This window comes from Setaria italica, chromosome V (assembly GCF_000263155.2).
Source record: "Setaria italica strain Yugu1 chromosome V, Setaria_italica_v2.0, whole genome shotgun sequence".
In the NCBI taxonomy this organism is placed as follows: Eukaryota; Viridiplantae; Streptophyta; class Magnoliopsida; order Poales; family Poaceae; genus Setaria; species Setaria italica.
Window position 1 is genome coordinate 7288104 of NC_028454.1, and position 23223 is coordinate 7311326.

At 45.0% G+C, this 23223-nt stretch overlaps 3 protein-coding genes across 3 annotated transcripts; all 3 read left to right on the forward strand.

The window, feature by feature from the left end:
* Window positions 1-10472: 10472 nt before the first annotated feature.
* On the forward strand, window positions 10473-12975 carry LOC101765562 (phenazine biosynthesis-like domain-containing protein 1). Its single transcript, XM_004968025.2, has 5 exons — window positions 10473-10560; window positions 10710-10940; window positions 11036-11757; window positions 11840-11923; window positions 12056-12975. The coding sequence occupies exons 1-3, from the start codon at window positions 10525-10527 to the stop codon at window positions 11162-11164; spliced, it is 396 nt and encodes a 131-aa protein (XP_004968082.1). The 5' UTR covers window positions 10473-10524; the 3' UTR covers window positions 11165-11757; window positions 11840-11923; window positions 12056-12975.
* Window positions 12976-14387: 1412 nt separating this feature from the next.
* On the forward strand, window positions 14388-15044 carry LOC101764889 (Bowman-Birk type wound-induced proteinase inhibitor WIP1). The gene is made up of 2 exons (XM_004968024.3): window positions 14388-14545; window positions 14644-15044. Exons 1-2 carry the CDS (start codon window positions 14467-14469, stop codon window positions 14832-14834), a joined length of 270 nt encoding a protein of 89 aa, XP_004968081.1. The 5' UTR covers window positions 14388-14466; the 3' UTR covers window positions 14835-15044.
* A 3956-nt stretch (window positions 15045-19000) lies between these two features.
* Window positions 19001-20412, forward strand: LOC101769912 (tetraketide alpha-pyrone reductase 2). The gene is made up of 4 exons (XM_012846215.1): window positions 19001-19168; window positions 19259-19614; window positions 19740-19902; window positions 19999-20412. The coding sequence occupies exons 1-4, from the start codon at window positions 19063-19065 to the stop codon at window positions 20331-20333; spliced, it is 960 nt and encodes a 319-aa protein (XP_012701669.1). The 5' UTR covers window positions 19001-19062; the 3' UTR covers window positions 20334-20412.
* The last annotated feature ends 2811 nt before the right edge of the window (window positions 20413-23223 follow it).

Consider the following 23223-nt stretch of genomic DNA (forward strand, 5'->3'; position numbering starts at 1 on the left):
ATGCTGCATTCCTTTCCTTCTCAGCATGCTAACAAGCCCAATATTTGCCTTCCCTTGGTCAAGGGGTGGAACGTTGCACCTGGAGCTTGACGAACACGAGCAGCAGGTGCCGATCTGTGGAGCTGTGACTGTCATGGTTGGCACTCTGCTAGCTTGAGTTTGATGCACAATGTGACATTGTTGGTCGGACTACTAGCATGACTTAATATCATGTTTGGATGACTTAGGAGGTGTTTGGGAACACCCTGTTAAAGTTTAACACCTATCACATCGGATGTTTGGATCCTAATTAGGAGTATTAAATATAAGCTAATTACAAAACTAATTGCACAGATAGAGTATAATTCGCGAGACGAATCTATTAAGCCTAATTAGTCCATGATTTGACAATGTGGTGTTACAGTAAACATTTGCTAATGATGGATTAATTAGGCTTAATAGATTCGTCTCGCGAATTAGCACAAGGTTCTGCAATTAGTTTTATAATTAGCTCATGTTTAGTCCTCCTAATTAGCATCCGAACATCCGATGTGACACTGTTAAAGTTTAGCACCTCGTATCCAAATACCCCCTTAATATCAATGATACATGCTTTTCAAATCGATGCAATATGTTCCCACTCTGATGTATATTGTGATGCCTGTGTATGCACTCATGGTAGAACAATTTTCAGGCAATTTCATATAAAACATATACACATACACATATACATATACATATACATATACATATATATATATATATATATATATATATATATATATATATATATATATATGTATGTATGTATGTATGTATGTATGTATGTTGTGTTCAGTTGAATAAATCTCGTTGGATTGTTGGTCGTTATTTCTATAGCGTGCATCGGACTGTTGGTCAGTATAGATTATACTGACGCCACTTGTAACGACTTATTATAGCTAGGGTCGACACAACTCTATACCGACCAATGATTCATCCTTGCAACGACTTGTACCGACTGTTGAAAATATTCAGAGGTGGTCAAAAGGGCCGAGAAAAAGAAGGGATAAGGAAAAACGCCCAGGGCCTCTCGGACTAGCGACCTCTACCCCGCGCCTTGATCGGAGGCGCAACCAACTTGTGGTTGCGGCCCCAGATCGCCCAGCGCCACAATAAAAGGGGGCCCGGCAGGGTTTTGAGGCAGTCCAACAGACACAAAACCCACGCACGCCCCCGATATTGCCGTCCCGATCCCTGGCGGCGCTGGAGCCATCGGCAGCGGGATTCCCAGCCTCGTCCACGACTCCTATGGCTGGTTCATCGAACAACATCGCTGCTGGTTGTGTTTCTAGCCTTGTATTAAGTGGTGTTCATGTTTTAGATGCTAAAGATCCTGTTTAGATTAAGTTAAGTAATGTAGATTCCTACATTTGGTATCAGTTAAGCCAATTGCATCTAGACATGGACCCTAAGGCAGTGTAGATTGAATCTTAGTGTGCAATTGAGTCGCATTGTACTGGTTTTATATGTTTTTGATCTACACAGTAGCATTCTAGTACGAACTGCTATGCTATTAGGCCTAATCTTCTTCGGTTACATGTTAATGCTCAAGTTTTAGTTCGTTAACTTGATCTGTTAAGTCAAGATTAGACCGAATTAGATCTCAGTTAGCCTAATTACATGCCTAAGCTACTAGATCAGATCCTAATTGAGTCCTAATTCATGTTAATTGAGTAATCAGGGTTAGGGTTCATCGGTTCGTTCCCAATTTTCCCCACTGTTATCCCCAAATCCGCACAATTAAGTACTTCGACATGTGCATAAGCAATTAGAAGGAGGGGAAATCGAAACGAACAGGTCATAAGCAAAGAAAGTCCCGAATTTCCCCAAGTCCCCAAATCAGAAAAGGTCATAAGCAAAGTTAGGAGATCTACCTCTGTTGATGGCCTCGCGTGGCATCAGTGTCGCCGTGCGTGGTCGCCATAAGAGCACCTCGGGCGAAGCCCCTCCACGGACCCACGCGTGACTCCGTCGCGCGCGGTGGCAGGGAGACGGCTCGCGGTGGCGCAAGACACCGGCGACGTTGTTTGGCTAATGGCGGACAGCGGCCGGCGCCGGAACCGCCGGATCACCACCGTGCCTTGAGAGCGCGCGCCCGCCATGAAGCCCGCGGCAGAGCCCCTCGACGGAGCCGCACGCGACTCGGTCGCACGCCGGCGCCGGCGAGAGGGCCCGCGGCGGACTTGGCAAGGGCGGCGGGCAGGTGGCCATCAGCGGCGCTGTAGAAGAAAGCGGCGGCGCAGAGGGAGAACAAGGGGAGCGGCTGCGGGAAAGGCTGCGGCTGAGGGGAAGGGAAAATGATTAGGGTTTCAGGGGAGGCCGCGCGCTCGCCATTTTGTTCCTGCGCAACGCGCGCTGGACCATTTTGCTCCGCTCGCAGGCGCTAGCGCACTCAGGCCGCTGGCCATTGGCCGTGAGGAGGCGCAGGCCGCCGTGCGCGCTCAGGCCGCTCGCACGGGCCGTTGGCCGCGCCTCTTGCAGGCCAATGCGCTAAACAGAACTGGGCCGTCTCGGGCTGGCCTTGCGAAGTCGCACTGGGCCGTTAGCTGTGCCCAAGCAGGCCGTGAGCGCTGTGCGAAAGGCCGGCGGGCAGGTTTGCACCGCGGTTTCGGATGAGCGGATGCTGAGCAGGCTTGGGCCTTAAGTTGGCCGAGTAGTGTTGAGTTGCTATGTGCGCACGTGGGCCGGTTGCGGGCTAAAAGTTGAAGTTGGGCTGGTTTTTAGATTGAGCACAGTCCACTGTTTCTCCCATTTGTTTTATTATAAGTTGTTTAACTATGATAACAAGTGTCTAAGTTGCACATAGTTAAACTAAATAATGTTCTGATTAAATTGAACCAACGTGAAATTTATTTCAGAATTATTTATTAAGGCATGCAATTAATTTCTAACCAACATTGATATTAATTTGGTGTGCATAAGTGTTTTATTTAAGTTTTAAGTTATTTTGCTTCATGTTATTTTATTTAAGTTTTAAGTATTTTGCTTCTACCCAACAGTGATGCAAAATTATTTCATGTTATTTTAATTATGTTTTGCTTCTGCCCAATGGTGATGCAAAGTTGCCAACGCAGATTAAATTCATTATTTATTATTGTCATCATTGCTAATTGAATTTTTTTCATTTATTCAGACTTGACTCCATTAAGTGTCATAAGCTATGTCAATAGCATAGAGAAGCTTAGGGGAGACAACTTCACCAACTGGAAGAACCAGATTGGGTTGGTCCTATGCATTATGGATTGGGACTACTCCATGAGGAAGAATCATCCTGTTGCTCCTACTGCTCAAGAGGATAATGATACAACCCTTCCTGAGAGCATTGCTGCCTATGAGAAGGAAAAGGAGTGATGGGAGCGATCAGACAGGGTGGCCCTAATGATCATGGAGCAGACCATAAACCTGGCAATAAGGGGAGCTATTGAGAAAAATCCCAAAAGTGCTAAACATTTTATGGAGAAGGTTGAGGAGTACTTCAAAAGCTCCAGTAAAGCTAATGCTAGCACCCTCCTGACTAAGTTATTGAACACTAAGTATGATGGGCAAGGCAGTGTAAGGGAGCACATCATGAGCCTCGTTGACCTAAGGGATAAGCTCAACGACTTGAATTGCCCCCTTAATGATGAGACACTGCTTCACCACATCATGCTTTCGCTGCCCTCAGTGTTTGAACCATTTAAGATAAACTATAATGGCAGTGACGCGAAATGGGATATTCCCACACTCATCGCGAAGTGTTCTCAGGAGGAAGAAAGGCTTAGATCAGAGAAGGGTGATTTTGCCAACCTCATCAGGCACGAGGTAAATAAGGGCAAAAATAAGCAAATCGTCCCTTTTAAGAAAATTAAGAAGTCTTATCAACCTCCTCCTAAGAATGATGGGTCATCCTCATCTAAGGGTCCTAAATGCCATCACTGCAAGAATTTTGGACATATTAAGAAGCATTGTGCTCAGTTCAAGGAATGGTGCATCAAAAATGGTAATGATGACTTCATTTCTACAGTCGATGAGTCCCTTTATATTGATTTTCCATTAAGTACATGGTGGATTGATTTTAGGGCAACCATTCATATTACTAATTCCTCACAGGGATTACGTGGCATGCGGACTATAATAAAGGGGACTCGCGCCGTTAAAGTTACAAATGGAGTTGAAGCTGAAGTTGAGGCTGTTGGAGATCTCACATTAGAACTTAGCAGTAGCTTCAGGCTTCATTTAAATAATGTTCTTTATGTATCATCACTTAAGAGAAACTTGATTTCTATTTCATCAGTAGATTGTGATGGTTATTCCTGCAACTTTGGGAACAGCAAGTGTGTAATAAGTTTTGAGAACAAGATTATTGATCATGCCCCTTTACATGATAAGTTTTACTTGTTGCCTCTAAGCGTTAATTCCCCTATGATGAATGTAAGCGATGTCAACCATAAGCGAAAGAGAAACATTGAGACTTCGTCGAAATTGTGGCACTTTTGCTTAGGCCACATTTCGAAGGGGATGATGGAGCGTCTCATTAGAGAAGAGATATTTCCAAAATTAGATTTTTCTGACTTAGATCAATGCATTGACTGCATTAAGGGAAAATTTGCAAAACAAATTAAAAAGGATGGAGCTAAGCACAGTTCAGGATTATTAGAAATAATTCATACTGATATATGCAGTCCATTTAATGTAAGATTAATGGATGGTTATAATTATTTCATTACCTTCACTGATGATTTCTCCCGCTATGGATACATCTATCCCATAAACGAAAAGTCTGAAGCACTTGATAAGTTTAAAATCTTTAAAGCTAAAGTAAAAAATCAGCATGACTTAAAGATCAAAGTGGTAAGATCAGACAGGGGAGGAGAGTATTATGGAAAACACTCCACATATGGACAAATTTTGTGACCCTTTGCCAGATTTCTCCAAGATAATGGTATAGCAGCTCAGTATTCCACTCCCGGTGAGCCTCAGCAAAATGGTGTTGCTGAGAGAAGAAATCGCACCCTTATGAACATGGTGCGTATCATGCTCAACAACTCTACGATGCCAGTGAGTTTGTGGATGGAAGCTTTAAAGACTACCGCACACATTAATAATCATGTTCCTAATAAGTCAATCCCTAAGACTCCTTATGAACTTTGGACTGGTAGGAAGCCCAGCATGAATTATTTACATTTATGGCGTTGTGCAGCTGAAGCAAAGATTTTTAATCCACAACTTGGGAAATTAGATCCGAAGACCGAAAGCTACTATTTTATTGGATATCCGGAAACGTCAAAGGGGTACCGCTTTTATTGTCCTAAGCGTACCACTAAGTTTGTGGAGACAAGGCATGCTATCTTCTTAGAGGAAACTGGATACACTGAGGCTAGGAAAATTGATCTTGAGGAGATTCTAACCTATGAGCCGTTACCCATAAGACATGATTATTATACTCCTATGCCATATACCACTGTTACATCTCAGGTGGTGGAACCCCTAGTAGAAAATGTGGGAGTAACACCTACCTTAAGTGAAAATGTAGATGCACTTGTGATAAGTGAGCATCAAAGTGAAGATGTGGTAGAACCTGTTGGTGGATTGCAAGGGGAGGCCACTGATGAGCACGAGGTGGTTCAGCAGGAACCTTCTCAAGTAGAAGCACCACAGATAGTAGTACCACAGCCTCTGAGAAGGTCAACACGTGAGAGGAAGTCCATCCTTTCCGATGAGTATGTGTACATAACTAAAGAAGAACATGACATGGGGAAAGTGGATGACCCAAACTCATTTAAGGAGGCCATAAGAAGTGAACACTCGCATAAGTGGAGCGAGGCCATGGAAGAAGAGTTGAAGTCTATGGAAGCAAATAGAGTATGGGACTTAGTAGAAATTCCTGAAGGAGCCAAAACAGTAGGCTGTAAATGGGTCTATAAAACGAAATATGACTTTAAAGGGAAGATCGAAAGGTTCAAAGCAAGACTCGTGGCTAAGGGCTCCACTCAAGTAGAAGGAGTCAATTATAATGAAACCTTCTCGCCTGTCTCAAAGAAATATTCATTTAGAATCGTTATGGCTTTAGTAGCTCATTATGATCTTAAGCTGCATCAGATGGACATTAAGACTGCATTCCTTAATGGTGATTTGCATGAGAATGTATACATGAAGCAACTTGAAGGTTTCATCGTGGAAGGCATGGAACATTTGGGATGCAAACTAAGAAAATCCATTTATGGATTGAAACAAGCGTCCAGACAATGGTACCTTAAGTTTGATGAAGTGATTAAGAGAATTGGCTTCATTGAAAATAAGAAGGACAACTGCATATATGTTAAGACTAAGAGGAGCTCTATAATCATCCTAGTCCTTTATGTGGATGACATCCTATTAGCAAGCAGCGATAAGAATTTGCTGCCTGAGACAAAGGGCTTTCTCTCATCGAACTTTGACATGAAGGATCTTGGTGATGCCGCTTATGTCTTAGGCATTGAGATTCACCGAGACAGGTCCAAAGGTGTATTAGGACTCTCTCAAAGAGCTTACATAGAGAGGGTCCTTGAAAGATATAATATGCACTAATGTTCAGACACAGCTGCTCCAGTTGTCAAGGGTGATAAGTTTGGGTCATTCCAAAGTCCCAGGAATCAATTAGAAATTGATCAAATAAGAACGATTCCTTATACTTCAGCTGTCGGAAACATAATGTATGCACAAGTTTGTACGCCCCTGACATGGCCTTTATAAGCGGGATGCTTGGAAGATATCAGTCTCATCTAGGAATAAGCCACTGGAAAGGAGTTAAGAAAGCTTTGCATTACATGCAAGGCACTAAAAATGACATGCTCACGTATAAAAGAACTGAGAAATTAGAGATAATCGGCTATTCAGATGCTGATTTTGCAGGTTGTGTTGACACAAAAAGATCCACATCAGGTTATATCTTCACACTTGCAAATGGGGCTATATCGTGGAAAAGCTCCAAACAAACACTGACAGCTGCATCAACAATGCAAGCTGAGTTTGTGGCATGTTATAAAGCTGTGGGACAAGCTGTATGGCTTAAGAGTTTCTGATAGGAACTCGCTAGGATTGGTTCTCGATCTTTCGATGAGAGGGCGTGGAGTAACTCGATTAGTGGATGGAGACGACATTCACAGCCCGACTACAGCCTTCCAATCTACACCTTAGCAATCGATACACCAACTTCAACAGCTGCCATGATCTTGTGGAGCGCGTCACTCGGCCACTAGGGCACTCGTCCTGCAAGCAATCGAAGAACTAGCAAGAACAAGTATAACAAGTACTGAATGTACTAGATGTAGATGAAGATTTCAAACTCAATCTCAATATTGGTGGGGTTCCGAAGATAAGAAGACGGGCGGCTGATCCAGCACGCGCGCTTACAAGCAAGTAGCGAGAGCTAAACTTGATCTAAACAAAACCCAACTATTCTAGGTGATAGCTAAAGGGTATATGACGGTGGGAGGACAAGCATCAGGGTGTTGGGGTCGTGCTCCAACCCTAGGATGCGTCTCTAATGGACCCGACTTGATACACGGCCCATTGGGCCAAATTAAAGTGACGCATCACCTTTAGATAGAAAATCTCTCGGTAGTAATTCGTTCATTGCGGCCACCTCAGACCAGATATGGACTTGAGTCTAGATCCATATAAAATAGACTTCATAAAGAATCCGTGAAGTACTTGAACGCCCCAATCCGAGTCCGTATGTGACCGTGGTGACCATCACAAGTTGGTGCTGTCGTGGAGTCCGAATCCAGCTTGCACGAGTCCTTTTCCCTTTCGGTCTTCTCCCTGGTTCCTAACCAAAACAAGAGTGCATGTGTCTTCATGGTCTAAATATGACGGATAGGAACTCAAGAGTGAACTTACTTGATGATTAAGTTGACGAGCATGGGCGCGAGTAATAGGACCAGAACTGGTACTTATGTCGGCGTAGAAACTGGTACTCGTGTCGGCATGGATATATCATTGGTGTTGATGTCCTCATCAATTTTATCCTAGGATTAAGAGTGGTAGACAGCATAAGCAGGCCACTAAAATTATACTGCGATAATAAGTCAGCAGTTTCTTTTCGAATAACAACAAGTCAAGTGATACTGCCAAACACATTGAGATTAAGTATCTTGTTGTGAAAGATAGAATCCAAGATCACACCATTGAGCTAGAGCATATAAGTACCAAGAAGATGCTTGTGGATCCATTAACAAAAGGCTCCCATTGCATTCAGCGAACATGTTGCCGGCATGGGATTATCGGATAGCCTGTGATCTTGGAGGGTCATAAGACAACCGCCTTCTATTATGATAGGTAGTTTTATGCATTGTGGACAACTGTGTCACAGTGGGATTTTAATCACCACTGTAACACATTGTCTTCTGCTTTAAGAATGGCATAAGTTACAGGCCTTTAGATCAAAGGGTAGAATGTTGGAAATATTCAGAGGTGGTCAAAAGGATCAAGAAAAAGAAGGGGTAAGGAAAAATGCCCAGGGCCTCTCGGACTAGTGACCTCCACCCCGCGTCTTGATTGGAGGCGCAACCAACTCGTGGTTGCGCCCCAGATCGCCCAGCGCTACAATAAAAGGGGGCCCAGCAGGGTTTTGAGGCAGTCCAACAGACACAAAACCCATGCACGCTCCCGATATTGTCGTCCCGATCCCTGGCGGCGCTGGAGCCATCGGCAACGGGATTCCCAGCCTCGTCCACGACTCCTATGGTTGGTTCATTGAACAACATCGCTGCTAAGTGGTGTTCCTGTTTTAGATGCTAAAGATCCTATTTAGATTAAGTTAAGTAATGTAGATTCCTACACCGACTACGTTGTAGTCGGCCTGAGGGGCTGTGGTATAGTTTCTGTACCGTGATCACGGCAGGTTCTGCATCGAGCTGGACTTAGGGGGTGTTTGGATCCTTGAGCTAAAGCCTAGTCCATGTCACATCGAATATTCGGAGACTAATTAGAAGAACTAAATATGAGCTAATTATAAATTTAATTACACAGATGGAGGCTAATTCGCGAGATGAATCTATTAAGCCTAATTAATCCATTATTAGCACATGTTTACTGTAGCATCACATTGTCAAATCATGTGCTAATGATGGATTAATTAGGCTTAATAGATTCATCTTGTAAATTAGTCTCCATCTGTGTAATTAGTTTTATAATTAGCTCATGTTTAGTCTTCCTAATTAGCCTCCGAATATTCGATGTGACATAAATTTTAGTCCGGACTAAAGATTCAAACACCCACTCAGTATTTAAACATTTGATGTAACAATAATTTTAGGAGGAACTGAATAACCAAAGATCTTAGCTTCCCCGTGGCGTCCGTTGAGAACTGTACCTCCGGCGAGGTGACGTGCCGGCGATGCCCGACACCCTGAACGGTCACCATCGGCGACCTCATGGTAACCTAAATTTGCGCGCTTCTCCTCTCAGGAGTCTCTACTAGCTTAGCACCTTATTTTGATCATGGTAACCTTAAAAGAGAGCTACCTCCACAAACACACGGGACATGATCAATGGAACTGACAGAAATGTGTTGTGTATCCTTCCTGTTGTCTACGCAAAGTCGCAAACTATAGTCAAAATCTACAGTCCAATTTGGCGGAGAGCTCTCTACATAAGTTAGTTAAGTCCAATCAGTAAAGATGAGCGCAACAAAGAAATTTGTTTGACTTATAAATAAAAAAATGTCCAAGACAAAAATAGAAATTGTTCTAGAGCAAAGGAAATAGTTCCATAAGAAAAATGTTCCAACAAAAAAAGTTTTGAGCAAAAAAAAATGTTTCATAGAAACTTAGAAATGGTTCTCGGAATCAATAAAAATGTTCCAAATAAATAAATTCCATATTCTATTCTGCATTAAAAAATTATCATTTTGAAAAATCAAAATATATTCACGTGGATCTTATTTTGCTGCATTAATTGCGATTAATGTTATTGTGCAAATGGGCTCAAAATGAACATCCAATTTGAGCGAAAATAGCTTCAAACTTTGAAAACATCTATACCAGTGTAACATACCAAACCCACATGCTTGCATTTGCCAATCCTAGCCCGCAACATTGGCTGGCCGGCGTCAACAATCGTCAATCGGCCCGCATAGGATTCGCTCAATAGATTGGGGGTGTGATCGTAACAGGTTAACAGCCCGCGCCCTTCCACGTGTAATAATAGTGTCACCGTCGCCTTAATGGAGAACATTATTAGCGTGACTGAACTGATGGCCTTAATACGAACTAACCACGTGCTTGAATTTTTTGTAATAAAAATGAAAACTCAGGGCACACCAACTGCAACAGGGACGTTGTACCATGAGACGACAAGGAGATGCAGTCCTCGATTTACATTAGTGCCCCTGCCCTCCATTGGAAAGGAAAATTACATGGGCATTGGCCATATTGGGGCCAGTGCCCTATAAATACCGGCGGTGACCTTGCCCATGTCGGTACCGTGAGCGACCTTGCAAATCGTCAGCATCTCGATTCTCATCTCCGCCGCGTCCCAGCCATGCCGACGTCGACCAGGTCGCACCGGTTCGCCGTGGTACGCCGCCATGCATAATGCTCCGCCGTCAAATCCAATTTAACCAGCCAGCTGCATGCCGCGCGCGCAGCTCGTTATTTGGTTGTACTTGTCAGCACCGGCCGTTCGTTGCCGTCGTTGCCCACTGATGTAAATGCATATGCGGGCAGGTCGACGCGTTCACGGACGTGGCGTTCCGCGGCAACCCGGCAGCCGTGTGCCTGCTCGACGGCGCCGGCTCCGGCGCGCGCATCCACGACGTGGACCGGAAGTGGATGCTCGCCGTGGCAGCCGAGAGTTCAACGCGCCGGACACGGCGTTCTTCGCCCCCGCCCCCGCCGACAGAGGCACGACGACGCCGCGCGCGCTTCCATATCCGGTGGTTCACCACGGTGACCGAGGTTCGTTTTTGCACCATTCTATACTTCCGTTGTTGTCGTTCAACTGGAGACAGTATGCTGTAGGTTATTTGTCGAGCTTACAATATTTTGTGCAGGTTGAGCTGTGTGGGCACGCGACGTTGGCTGCCGCGCACTTCCTGCTCACCGGCGGCGTCGTCGGGACCGGCACTACTGGCGCCATCGAGTTCGTCACCATGTCAGGGTTGGTCTGGTCTTGGTCCTGACGGCGAGGTGGCAGGTGAAGGCCCGTAATCGAGCCCAAGACTCTGCTACTCATGGAGTTGATCGCGGCGGGTTCTGCATCGAGCTGGCCTTCCCCGTGGCGTCAGTTGAGGAATGCGCCTCCGGCGAGGTGGCGGGCCCTGAACGCGTGCCCACACGTAGTAATTTACTTTATTAGGGATCTCTACTACTCCCTCCGTTTCAAATTGTAGGTTGTTTTGGCTTTTCTAGGTCATAGATATTATTATGCATCTAGATATATATGCATAGCAAAAAAATATGCACCTAGAAAAGCAAAAACGATCTACAATTTGGAACGGAGGGAGTAACATTTTCATAGTTCCGAGTTCAAGAAAGTGAATGGAAAAGCGGAACACATGATCAACGGAACTGACGAAAATGTTTTCTGTGCCCTCCCTGCTGTCACGGTCAGATCGAACTCTCGTCGTCAGAAGAGGTCGCCCGTCTCTATCCTAACTTCATTGAGATTCAGGAATGTGCGAAAAGGGCGATCATCATCGCAGGTCCAGCTCCAATTGGATCTCAAGTTGATTTCATCACCTTATTGTTCGCCCCAAATGTTGCCATTAACGAGGTACGACATGCTGAAAGTAAAGGCAAACATTTTGACTCATCAAGTAACCTCTAGAATCTCAGAATAAGCCTTGTGGCTGCAGGATCAAGTGTGTGGAAGCGTACACTGCGCCTTCGCGCCTTACTGGGCAAAGAAGCTTGGGAAGACTAGGCTTACGGCACAGATGGTACACACTTCCTGCAGTCTCCATCCTACTTGCACAAATTAAACAATGAATGCAAATGTTTGATTAAACTGCAGGAAAAATGCATTCTGCTAACATTTTATTTCCCCGTGCCACCATGGAACCTATATCTAGGCTTCTTCAAGGGGCGGAACGTTGCGCCTGGAGCTCAACGAACATGCGCAGCGGGTGCGGATCCGTGGAGAAGCTGTGACTGTCATGGTTGGCACTCTGCTAGCTTGAGGGCACAGACTTTTATCTGTCTGAATAATACGATGCTGCATGAAAATAAGCTTGGAGACTTTGTAACCGGAATGCAGTGATAGGTGATAATAACTTGAGTAAAAAGGGGGGGGGGAGTCGATCGCGTTGAGTGTATGCATCTAATCAGGCCGGAGTGTTGGCCTAGGAACGAGTAGCCCATTCAGAAATTACACATCCGTTCTAGGCGGGCTGAATTGGATCGTGTTTATTTCCGTGACCAAAAATTGTAGCGGGCTAAAATCAGGCAAGCCAATAGCAAACCAATGGGCCGGCAACTGACATGGGCTGTCCGTGAACTAACTTGCTTCATTTTTTTTTAGGGCGATAACAAACTTGCTTGACTGGGTACAAATTTAGGCGGGCCAGTATCACTGTAGCCAGGTAATAAAAAAGAAAAAGAGAATCCTAAAAAAACATAATAGATGGCGCACATGGACCACGTGACTAGCGTACAAGCAACCCCGTCGGTGTATCACCAATCGTATCATCAAAAGATACGATGTGTTTATGCCATGCTACGTATATTCCCATCACCGACAACATTCATATACTCGAATACGATTGTAAGTACATACGCACATCGATGATCGATCTGCAGCAGCCGCAACGCGTACCTTGTCTGTTTCAGAAACAACGTGCAACGCGAGGTCGGGAGCGACAGATCTGCACACTTTGCTATACAACTATACAATCGTCGGAAAAATAATTGGAGGTAGTGCGATAGGTAGATCTACATTGAGTTTTCGCCCGTGACGCCACCCTTAGCGAGTCGATAGCTAAGTGCTCGTCCCATCCCAACCCAAATTGTATATTTCTAAATTTATATCTTATATTATATATTCAGATATAAATGTATATCCTATGAATAGTAAATAACCTATAAATACTAAAACGACCTACAATTTGGGATAAAGGGAGTAGCTAGTATTTCCAAAATTAGTACTCCCTTCATCTCAAAATATATGTCAAACACTTTTAGATTTGACCAACACTATCTCTAGAAATAATTTATTTTAAATAGAAAAATTTACAAATTATAATAATTGGTTTGACGATAAATCTACTAACATCATTTTTATATTATTAGTATCTATGATTATTTTATTTGAGACGAATGGAGTACTCTCTTTTTTGAGGTGTCTTAGGTTTTCTCTAAATCAAACTTTACAATTTTTTACCAACAATAATTAGTCAAGTTGTATGACTTCTCAGTGGATAAAATTAACATGTGTAGACTCGTATTTGAATATGTTTTAAATGCGAGAAATCGATTGTCAAAATATATTTTCTAAGACTTTTTCAAATCCTAATATGCATACTTGAGAGAAAACAGAAACGTTTTGAGTTTTTGACAACGCACCCATCTCATTTAGCCTAAAGACTAGCTAATAGCTATGCATGCAGGTGTACGTGGTTGAGTGGAGTTGAACCTAACAAATGTACCTTTAGTAAGTAGGCAAGTAGCGGCTTCGGAGAACTTTGAGCATCAACCCAGGGATAATCAACAAGAGCCTGATCCGCAACGAAGGCGTAGCAACTTATCTCGAAGTGCATTACAGCTTCGCCAACTACAAGATGCCAAGATCATAGCGTCATTGCTGTCCATTTTGATGCGACGATGCGATGTATCCCGAACTATATTGCTGATGATCGATGAGCGCAGTATACTTATATGACGACAATGAGTACAGCTGGTTTCCACGATAATTCGGAGCCTCCAGCCAGACACGGCTACGTATACCGGTATCCAGATGAGGACGGGTTGGCGGGGGAAGCGGGGGATCGAGGAGGAGAAACACGCACACGGCGATGGCGTCCCCTGGTGAATGGGATCCAGCGCGGCACCAACCTTTACAGTATACGCTGCTGTTTGCTAGCCCACTACTCCTGCTAGGCTGCTTTGATCTAAGATGCATGGCACCAGTACTTGTCACCGCACTCCATTTTGGACCAGCGCGCTGAATTGCCGACACCAGCTAGGACGACCATGGATATCAGGATATGCATGGGATTCCAGTTCCACAAACCACACAACACTTAGCCGCCTCTACTAGTCAAACACGCCTAACACGTGTCTTTGCCCAAAAAAAAAATCCGGTCAAGGATGTGGGCCCTCATGGCAATAATGTGCATCATATGCCATGTTCCCATCTGGACGCCCCCGGCCTATATATAGAGAGGCGCCCCATGGTGGTGTGCCTCAGCAGCGCAGTGCCAGTGACAACTCAAAAGAGCCTTGTTGCTCCAAGCTAAGTGTCGGCAGCAAGCAGCGTGGGGAGAAGATGAAGATCAGCAGCACCGTCCTGGCCATCCTGGTTCTCCAGGCCGTCCTGGTCTCAGCAGCCATGGCGGAATCAAACGGTAGGCACTAGTACTACTCTAGCTAGCTCTCTATGCTGTAGATTTGTTCATATATATCTGTGCGCGCGTGCGTGACCTGATTGCGAACACGAATACAGGCTTGGGCGCGAGCGCGAAGAAGTCGTGCTGCAACTCCTGCACCAGCTGGTCGGGGGTGTACACCTGCGACGACCTGCTGACCAAGTGCGCCGCCACCTGCCAGAACTGCGCCGCCGTGCCCACCGACAAGGGCACCCGCTACAGGTGCCGCGACTTCCTCCCCGAGGGATGCCCCTGCAAGGCCAACTGATCGATCCATCGGTCGAGCTCGTTGCAACTTGCAAGACATCAATAATCCGTTGCTGTTTTTCCATGTGTGTGTGTGTCTCTGATCTTCTCGGTCGAGATGCATAGAATAAGATTAAGTCAGGCGCGCTAGCGTCTTGCTGTACTACTACTGTTAGTTCATTCTCGACAACGCTCGTGGATTTAATAAAGCCTTTTGTTTTGCGATGATCCATGCTTATGGCTTCTTCTCGAGTACTCTCTCCGTTCTTAAACGAATAATGGTTAGTAGGACAAGCTAATTAGGTTATCCTAAATTTCAATTTTTTTGGTGCACCTATCTCGATCTACACTCTACTTACAAACAAAATTAAGTAATCTTTACGGTCGATAACACATGAAAGGATATATCCACATTCTGAATCCAGCTAGTTTCACGCATGCGTACTAGTTCGTCACCCTTATAAACACCAGTTTATGAATCTAGCTAGTTGGAGTTGCACATAAGCACTACAAAATTCGATATTGGCTGTGAGGAAAATGGCCCTAGCCATAATGATTTTGGTGATTAGTGACGAGATAGTCATTGAGACTAATGCGTTTGCAAGATGCACCTTTGTAGGTGTTTTATAGGTCTAAGGATGAATCACAGAACCATCAAAATAAGAAGAAAAAGAAAGACTTAGAAGAATTCTATGGCATCCAAATGATAGTAAAGAAATTTAGAGATAGTTTTATACTAAGGCTTACAAATGATGGTAATGAAGTCAGGACAAAGATACGCGAAGATTTGAAGCAAATCCTGCTGAAAATATGCACCAACACATTCCACCGACTCATACTCTCGTAACAGTAATCGTCACCGATTACCATATGACCAAGGTAGGAGCGTGCACTGTTAACTCTGGTAACAGTAACCATCACCGAATCAGTCGGTGACCACAAGCAGGACCAAGGTAGGCGCATGCACTATTACCACCGATTCATACTCTGGTAACAGTAACCATTACCGAATCAGTCGGTGATCGTCGGTTCGGCTCAGATCGGCTCAAAATCGACTCTAGAAGTTTTGGAGTATAATTAGGCCTCACCGATTCATATGGTGGCTACAGTGACAAGGGCAGCGAATGAATCAGTGATACGCAGAAAGTTACAACGGCTTTGTAACGGCTAGTTCTTGGAGTTGGGGCTATATATACCCCATTGCCGGCCATTTGAGGTGTGTTAGAGCTTGGAGAAGCTATAGGCTCTCACATACACACAAGTGCTCTATCCACCAAAGTGCTAAAGAGAAGATTAAGGCAATTAGCATAAGATCTAGGTCTTGATTAGTGCTAGTTTAGGCCTATTAGCGCATTGCTTTAGAGTTTAGCCTAGAGTTAGGCAAGGTTTGCACACCTCCTTTGTATCGGTGCTTGCGCGCACCAAGAGTGGTAAATCCAAGACCTTGTAAGTCTTGCGAGACCCTCCAATCGCGCTTGTGGAGTGGCCGCCGGTGCTTGTGAGAGGATTGCCAAACCTCTACCAAATGAAGAGCAGTAAGGAGCATTCGGGAGAGGATAGGCGGAGACCCACTTGCGCGTGGGGAAGGCACGTCGGCTATCCTACGGAGTTACTTGACCAAGGAGTTTATGTCCTTGCGCGGGCATTCACTTTGAGAGAGGCTCCAACAACAAGGACTAGTGGAAAGCTTTGCTTTCCGATACCTCGGTAAAAATTATCGTGTCACCACACCAAGAGTTTGTCTTCTCTACCTCATTTATCTTTCGCATTTCTTATTGCACTTACAATTTCGCTTTTACCTTTTCTAGAATTGCCCCGTATAGTTTATACGATTGGAACCTAGGGTGCAAAACTCTTTTGCGGTAGAGATAGCAACACATAGAAAAATTTAGTGCACATCTAGATAGAAATTGATATAGATTTTTATATATACTTGGAGTCTTAGTTTTTAGAACACTCGATTCAAATCCCCTCTTAAAGAGGTGTCACATTGTTGTCAAAACGTGTCCCGCATCGCGCTCATTCCTAAAATGATAATTATATCCGACGGCCATGACCTACCACTAAAAGGATAACTAACGAGTACCACAGCTAATACGCTCAATTCAATTTTTTTCTCTATCTATCCAATCCTTCACTTTTTTTTTTGGTTGACTGTCGCCGCTTACTATTTGCAATCTTTTGGATAAAAAGCGGCCCTACATCGTAGCATCAGAGTTGAGACATATTTGCATTTTTCTCATTTCATTTCTTTCTTGTTTCTTTTCTTTTTATGATGCGTATTTTAATTTCTTTTTTCCACGTCACAAACTTTTTGAATTATTATATTGGTATTAGGAAAACATAGAAAAAGGAGATGTAATTGGGCTCAATTCTGGTCTAAGGGTTGCGCACAGTAGTGTGGGCTGCTAGATAGATGGGTACATATGTGAAGCCTAACATCATTTAATGGGCCACTAAAAATAGTCCTTTCGTGGGCCGGGGGTGGGGTTCCATATATGGGCCCTTGATGTTTATTTTTCATGCAGGCATATGGCCGAGAGCAGAATTAAGAGTTTGCGTTGTAATAATTTGTTACCAGCGTTGTAATAATATGACGGAGTAAAATTATGTAATTTAAGCAAGTCCCACAGAACTAAAAGTTTATCATGTAACTACAGATTTAAGATTGTTAGTGTTTGAACTGCATTGTCATTGTTAGCCGAGCGTGAATGTAGCCGTTGGGCGAACAACGACTTCCTTTGCCACGAGGAATCATGCCCTCTCCGACGAAACTGTTGCATCTGGCAACGATAACACAATAAAGCTCGACGTCCATCCTCGCAGAGCATCTCCAGTAATCTACCTCCCAAGAGAGAGTCCTTATCATTTTTAGGTTTACTAAGACAAATGCTACAGCGGTTTTTTCAATAATCCCATCGCTAATGATACACTCAGCCCAATGATAATGTAGTTCAAACACTAACAATGTTAGTCCGCTAAAGAGAAAAAAAGAATTGTTTCAGATGCTGACTGTTGTACTTGACTATACTAATCACATGCTCTCAAGAAAATTCTTACGATTATAGAGGGAAAACCTACAACCATCATCTTTGGTGGACCAAATTATAATGGTTGAGATCAAAACTTTTAAAAAATCCACATATAATTATTGTTATAAACAAGAAAAAAAAGTCAAGCAGGCACGCAAAAATTCTTAAGCACGTTTTCCCTATAGCACATTTTCATTGTTAAGCACGTACTGTCCTTCCCTATAGCACATTTTCATTCTTAAGCACGTACTGTCCTTTACACGTGTCCTTCTCAACTCCATTGGCATTATTCTTGACATGTACATACATGTTAAGCATTTGGGGCCAAGCCGGATGGCCAAGAGCTATGACCTAGCTAAGCTGCATGCCTCTAAAGTTCGTAACCCAGGTCGCCACCGCTGAGGCCGCGAGCATCGTGACCTCTGCTTGTTCCCCTCGAAATGCTATATGTTCCCCTCGTTTATACTGTAGCACTTAGTCAATGCCAACGGACTAACGGAGTTGATAGGATCACGTATATAAAGGACAGTACGTACAGTACATGACACAAGCAGGGACAGAATCATAAAATATACAGTGGTAGGCCAAGTACTAAAAGAAGAAATATCGGAATTTTTAGACCATATCATTACGACTGAAACAATGGTAGGTGCATTGTATTTCACAGGTAGAACTTTTCTTCTGAGACCGGAACCTTTCAAATTCGACAGATTTTCAAGCAAAAAAAATGCTTGTCAGCTCTGATTTTCTAGTAGAACACATTTTGTTCGTCCTTAAGCAGAACATTTTGTTCAGACCATATCATTACGAATAAACAAATTTGAGCCAGAAAACATATGCCGACAGACAGATAAATAGCGTTTCTCTTTAATATTTTGGGTTGAGTAAACTCTTTTCCCGTGCATGTCATGACACATGTCCACCATTCTGCAAGCAATTGTAGGAGCACGAGTCTTCTTCCCATGACCAACCTAATCCAACCCAAAACATGTAAAATTACTCTGCAAGTCTGCATCCAGCCGGCCAACGGCCCGTCTTTCATCTCTATCCAAGAGGGAAAAGTAGAACAACCGCGCTGGTGAGGGCATGTACCGATCGAGGCATGGCTTTATATATGTCTGCATGTTCGAGCCCCCGCCAACGAATTGTAGAAGCACTCGGATCGGAGAACGCGACGACTAGCTAGCAAGAGAGGAGCCCCGCGCGTGAGCGAGAGAGATGCCGGAGTACTGCGTGACCGGGGGGACGGGTTTCATCGCGGCGCACCTCATCCGGGCGCTGCTCGCCGCCGGTCACACGGTTCGCGCCACGGTCAGAGATCCAGGTACGCATCGATCGATCCCCCACGCCAAGCTCTAGCAGGTAGATTACGTGTTTCCATCAGTTCTTGGGTTTTGATTCGCCGTGGACGCAGAGGATGAAGGCAAGGTCGGGTTCCTGTGGGAGCTGGATGGCGCCGGCGAGCGGCTGACGCTGGTGCGCGCGGACCTGATGGTGGAGGGGAGCTTCGACGAGGCCGTGAGCGGCGTGGACGGCGTCTTCCACACGGCCTCCCCCGTGGTGGTGGTCGCCGGCGGCAAGGGCGTGCAGGAGGAGCTGGTGGACCCGATCGTGAAGGGCGCGTCGAACGTGCTGCGGTCGTGCGCCCGGGCGTCGGAGCGCCCGCGCCGCGTCGTCTTCACCTCGTCCTGCTCCTGCGTCCGCTACTGCCACGCCGCCACGCTCAACGAGTCGCACTGGTCCGACGCCGACTACTGCAAGTCCTACAACGTATGAGCGTCGAATTGTCAGCTCGTGTTCCATGTTTGCTGATTATATTTGTTGCTCGATGGATCGCTCTATCGATCTGACGAAGAACTGAATTGCGTTGGAGCATGGTGATGTGTATACCACAGCTGTGGTACGCGTACGCCAAGACGGTGGCGGAGAAGGAGGCGTGGCGGCTGGCGAAGGAGCACGGCCTCGACCTGGTGGTGGTGAACCCGTCGTTCGTCATCGGCCCGGCGCTGGGGCCCAGGCCCACAAGCACCATACTCATCGTCCTCGCCATGCTCAAAGGTTCCTCTAGCTAGCTGCGATCGATCTGCAGGTCCATCGATGATCACGAGTACTGAAGTTGATGACTGACGATGCCACGATGGAACGGGTATGCAGGGGAGCTGGGCAAGTACCCGAACACGACGATCGGGTTCGTGCACGTGGACGACGTGGTGCTGTGCCACGTCCTGGCCATGGAGGACGCCAGGGCCTCCGGGCGGCTCATCTGCTCCTGCGACGTCGCGCACTGGTCGGAGATCCTCTCCTCGCTCAGGGAGAGGTACCCGCAGTACCCCATCCCCACGGAGTGCAGCGCCCAGAAGGGGGACGACAGGCCGCACAGGATGGACACCACCAAGATCAGGGCGCTGGGATTCCCGCCATTCCTCTCCGTGCAGCAGATGTTCGACGACTGCATCAAGAGCTTCCAGGACAAGGGCCTCCTCCCGTAGTCCAAAGACATATCCCTCCATTAATCGCATCACTTGCATGAAGAATGAAGAAACTCTTACTGCAGCCTCGTCAAATTAATTCATGGCTCTGTGTCCCCAAATATAAGCATTACTGATTTTTTCCTAAAAGGCAAATTGTATTAATTAAGTCAGATTTATAAAAAAAGTATCGACACCTACCGTATCAAATATATTTTATAATGAATTTAATAATATTAATTTCATATAGTAAATGTTGACATTCTTTTTTAAGCTCAGTCAGGCTGAAGACGATGCATAGTTTAACTTGGGATAAAATTAAAAATCATATATTTTTAGAGATCGCCAAAAGAATATTATTGGTAAAACCTCCCTCCCTTCTAATACCACAAAGTGAATGCAATGACACACAATTAGGACATCTAAGAAAAAGGAAACGTAAAAAGACGTCGAAAACATATGCTTTGACCAACATAAAAACACATGGAAGAAAATGGCGGTCTGTGAATTTGAGGATATATATGACGGTTCGTTAAAAGCCATATGTAGTATAGTATGAATTGCAATCAACTCAAGAAATCGTCTCTTAAATTGGTCAACTCCGGATCCAGCGCCACGGATGCTCGGCGTCACAGGGTCCTCCAAATCAAGTGTCATGGGGGTAGTGGCATTGGGGATGGGAGCTGACAAGATTGGGGGCTGTGGATGGGGATGCAAGTGACGACAAGAATGGCGATGGCCAAGGATGCGGTTGACGACATGGCGGAGGCGGGAATGGCATTGGTTTGGTCGCCATGAGTACCGCAAGGTTGATACCACTGGGCTTGTCGGAAGCGAGTGGAGAAGCAAGGAACCTAGAGGTAGCTAGGGTTATTAGAAGAGCTTTAGGACATTGGATCTTTCATGTTAAGGTGGCGCTTGATCCACGATACTTTTTTACGAAAGTCGGCAGCGAGGTCTCTGCTGGAGAGAGATCCAGTACCCGCACGGAAGGAAGAAGATGGAGTTCTACTAAAATTCATCTGTAATCCTACTAGGACTCATACCATATAATCCTACTAGAACTCATACCATGTAACTCTACTAGGACTCCTCCTTATAACGGACTTGTAATCCCGCCTCCTAAAATATATAAAGGAGAGCAGGAGTCACTAGATCGGTAAGCCAAGACCTCATAGAACCACAACAGCGTACCAAAAATCCTCAACACCAAACAACACCCAAATGCAGGGTGCAATATACAATACCCAAAACAGGATGTAGGGTATTATGTTACTCTGACGGTCCGAACCTGTATAAATCCGTATCTTGTGTCATCACTTTTACCTTCGAGTTCCAGGTTCGGCGATCCCCCAGCAATCAATCTATTATCTCGGGATACCCCTCGGTAGATTGCTGGGTATAAAATACCGATATCTGGCGCGCTAGGTAGGGGTGATTGTCGAGATCATCGAACGAGCTTGAAGGATCTTATCATCAACAATTATCAAGATCAATCTACTCTACAAGAACGTTGTTCTCCCATCCAATCGACGACTCAATGTGCAACTGTGTCGGAGTCCAAGGCGAAGTCGTCGGACAGGCTAATTCCAAACTAGCATCTGTTCTTGCTGAATTGGAATTCAAAACGGAGTATGGACTGGAGAAATTCACCTGTCGCTGATCGTCTCCAAGCATCAAGATTGACATGGAATAGAATTGGACGGCGTCAAGACGAAATCATATAGGGAATCGATTTCCTTAGTTGAGTCCGAAGCAGAGACCAGGTTTGTTGATCGGAAACGAAAAAGCACGCCAATCATCAAAATAAAGAAACAGTTGCCTCTGTTCCCTCTGGCGTTGGAAATCAATGGTGTATTCAGCTATGCGCACACCAAAAAAACTACCAAAAGGACTTCAGTTTGCACGTCAACACCAACAAATCTCCGACGATGCGATCGACTACTTCTGCAAGAGCAAGACGTCTACGCCGACTCGCTAATGAGTACTTCAACTACTCGTCTCGACTACAAAACTAGTCAAGGGCGGGCCTCGTACCGTCGACAACTAGTCAGAATCAACTCCGACTAGTCGGCTTATCAACAACCGTCGCGGCTTGATCGACAATTGTTCATGAATTAAGGTAAGTCACTTTTTTAATAATTATTTTTCTTTGCCTTGTTTTCAGAATGGTTGGTGAATTCGCTGATTATACGCCTCTCGACGGGAATTACCCTTCAGAGCTACACTTCGCCAACTACTCTTGGGGCATGTTGACCGACAGCTATGGGCTTCTTACACCGAATTACGGAGGCTATCGCCACGGGTTTGGTGCACTGAGTTCCGGAAGCTCTGCCACAGGCTTGGTACACCGAATTATGAGGCTCTGCCACGAAGTTTGGTGCATCAAGTGCAGGACATTCACAGCGGCTACACCCTAGTGAGGCAAAAATCCTATGCTTGGCATACACGCGCTTTCCTCACCAAAAGGCAGAAAAGTCTCAATGACTACTTTACGCGCAATTGCGTAGTCTTTTTATCACAATGCCGATTATTTATTAAATGTCTTCTCTTAGCGGTCACTGTTGTACATACATCTATGAGCCCACCAAAAGGTTTGGACAATGCTAAATATGGGGCTGGACACCGAGACGCATTTTATATGGAGACCATGACGCAGGACGGCGTAGTCTACATGGAAAGACAGGAGCTAGTTGAGGATTAGGAAAGTACTCATTGTAATAAGAGTAGAACTCTTCTAGCCGTATCCAACTAGTATTCTTGTAACCAACCGACCTGTAATTTTGCCCCCGGCAAGATAAGGTGAGGTAGGGATCCCCTCAAATTAATTTAATCCAACCAAAAGATAGGACGTAGGGTATTACGCAATCTAGCGGCCTGACCCTGTCTAAATCGTGTGTCTGCGTTTACC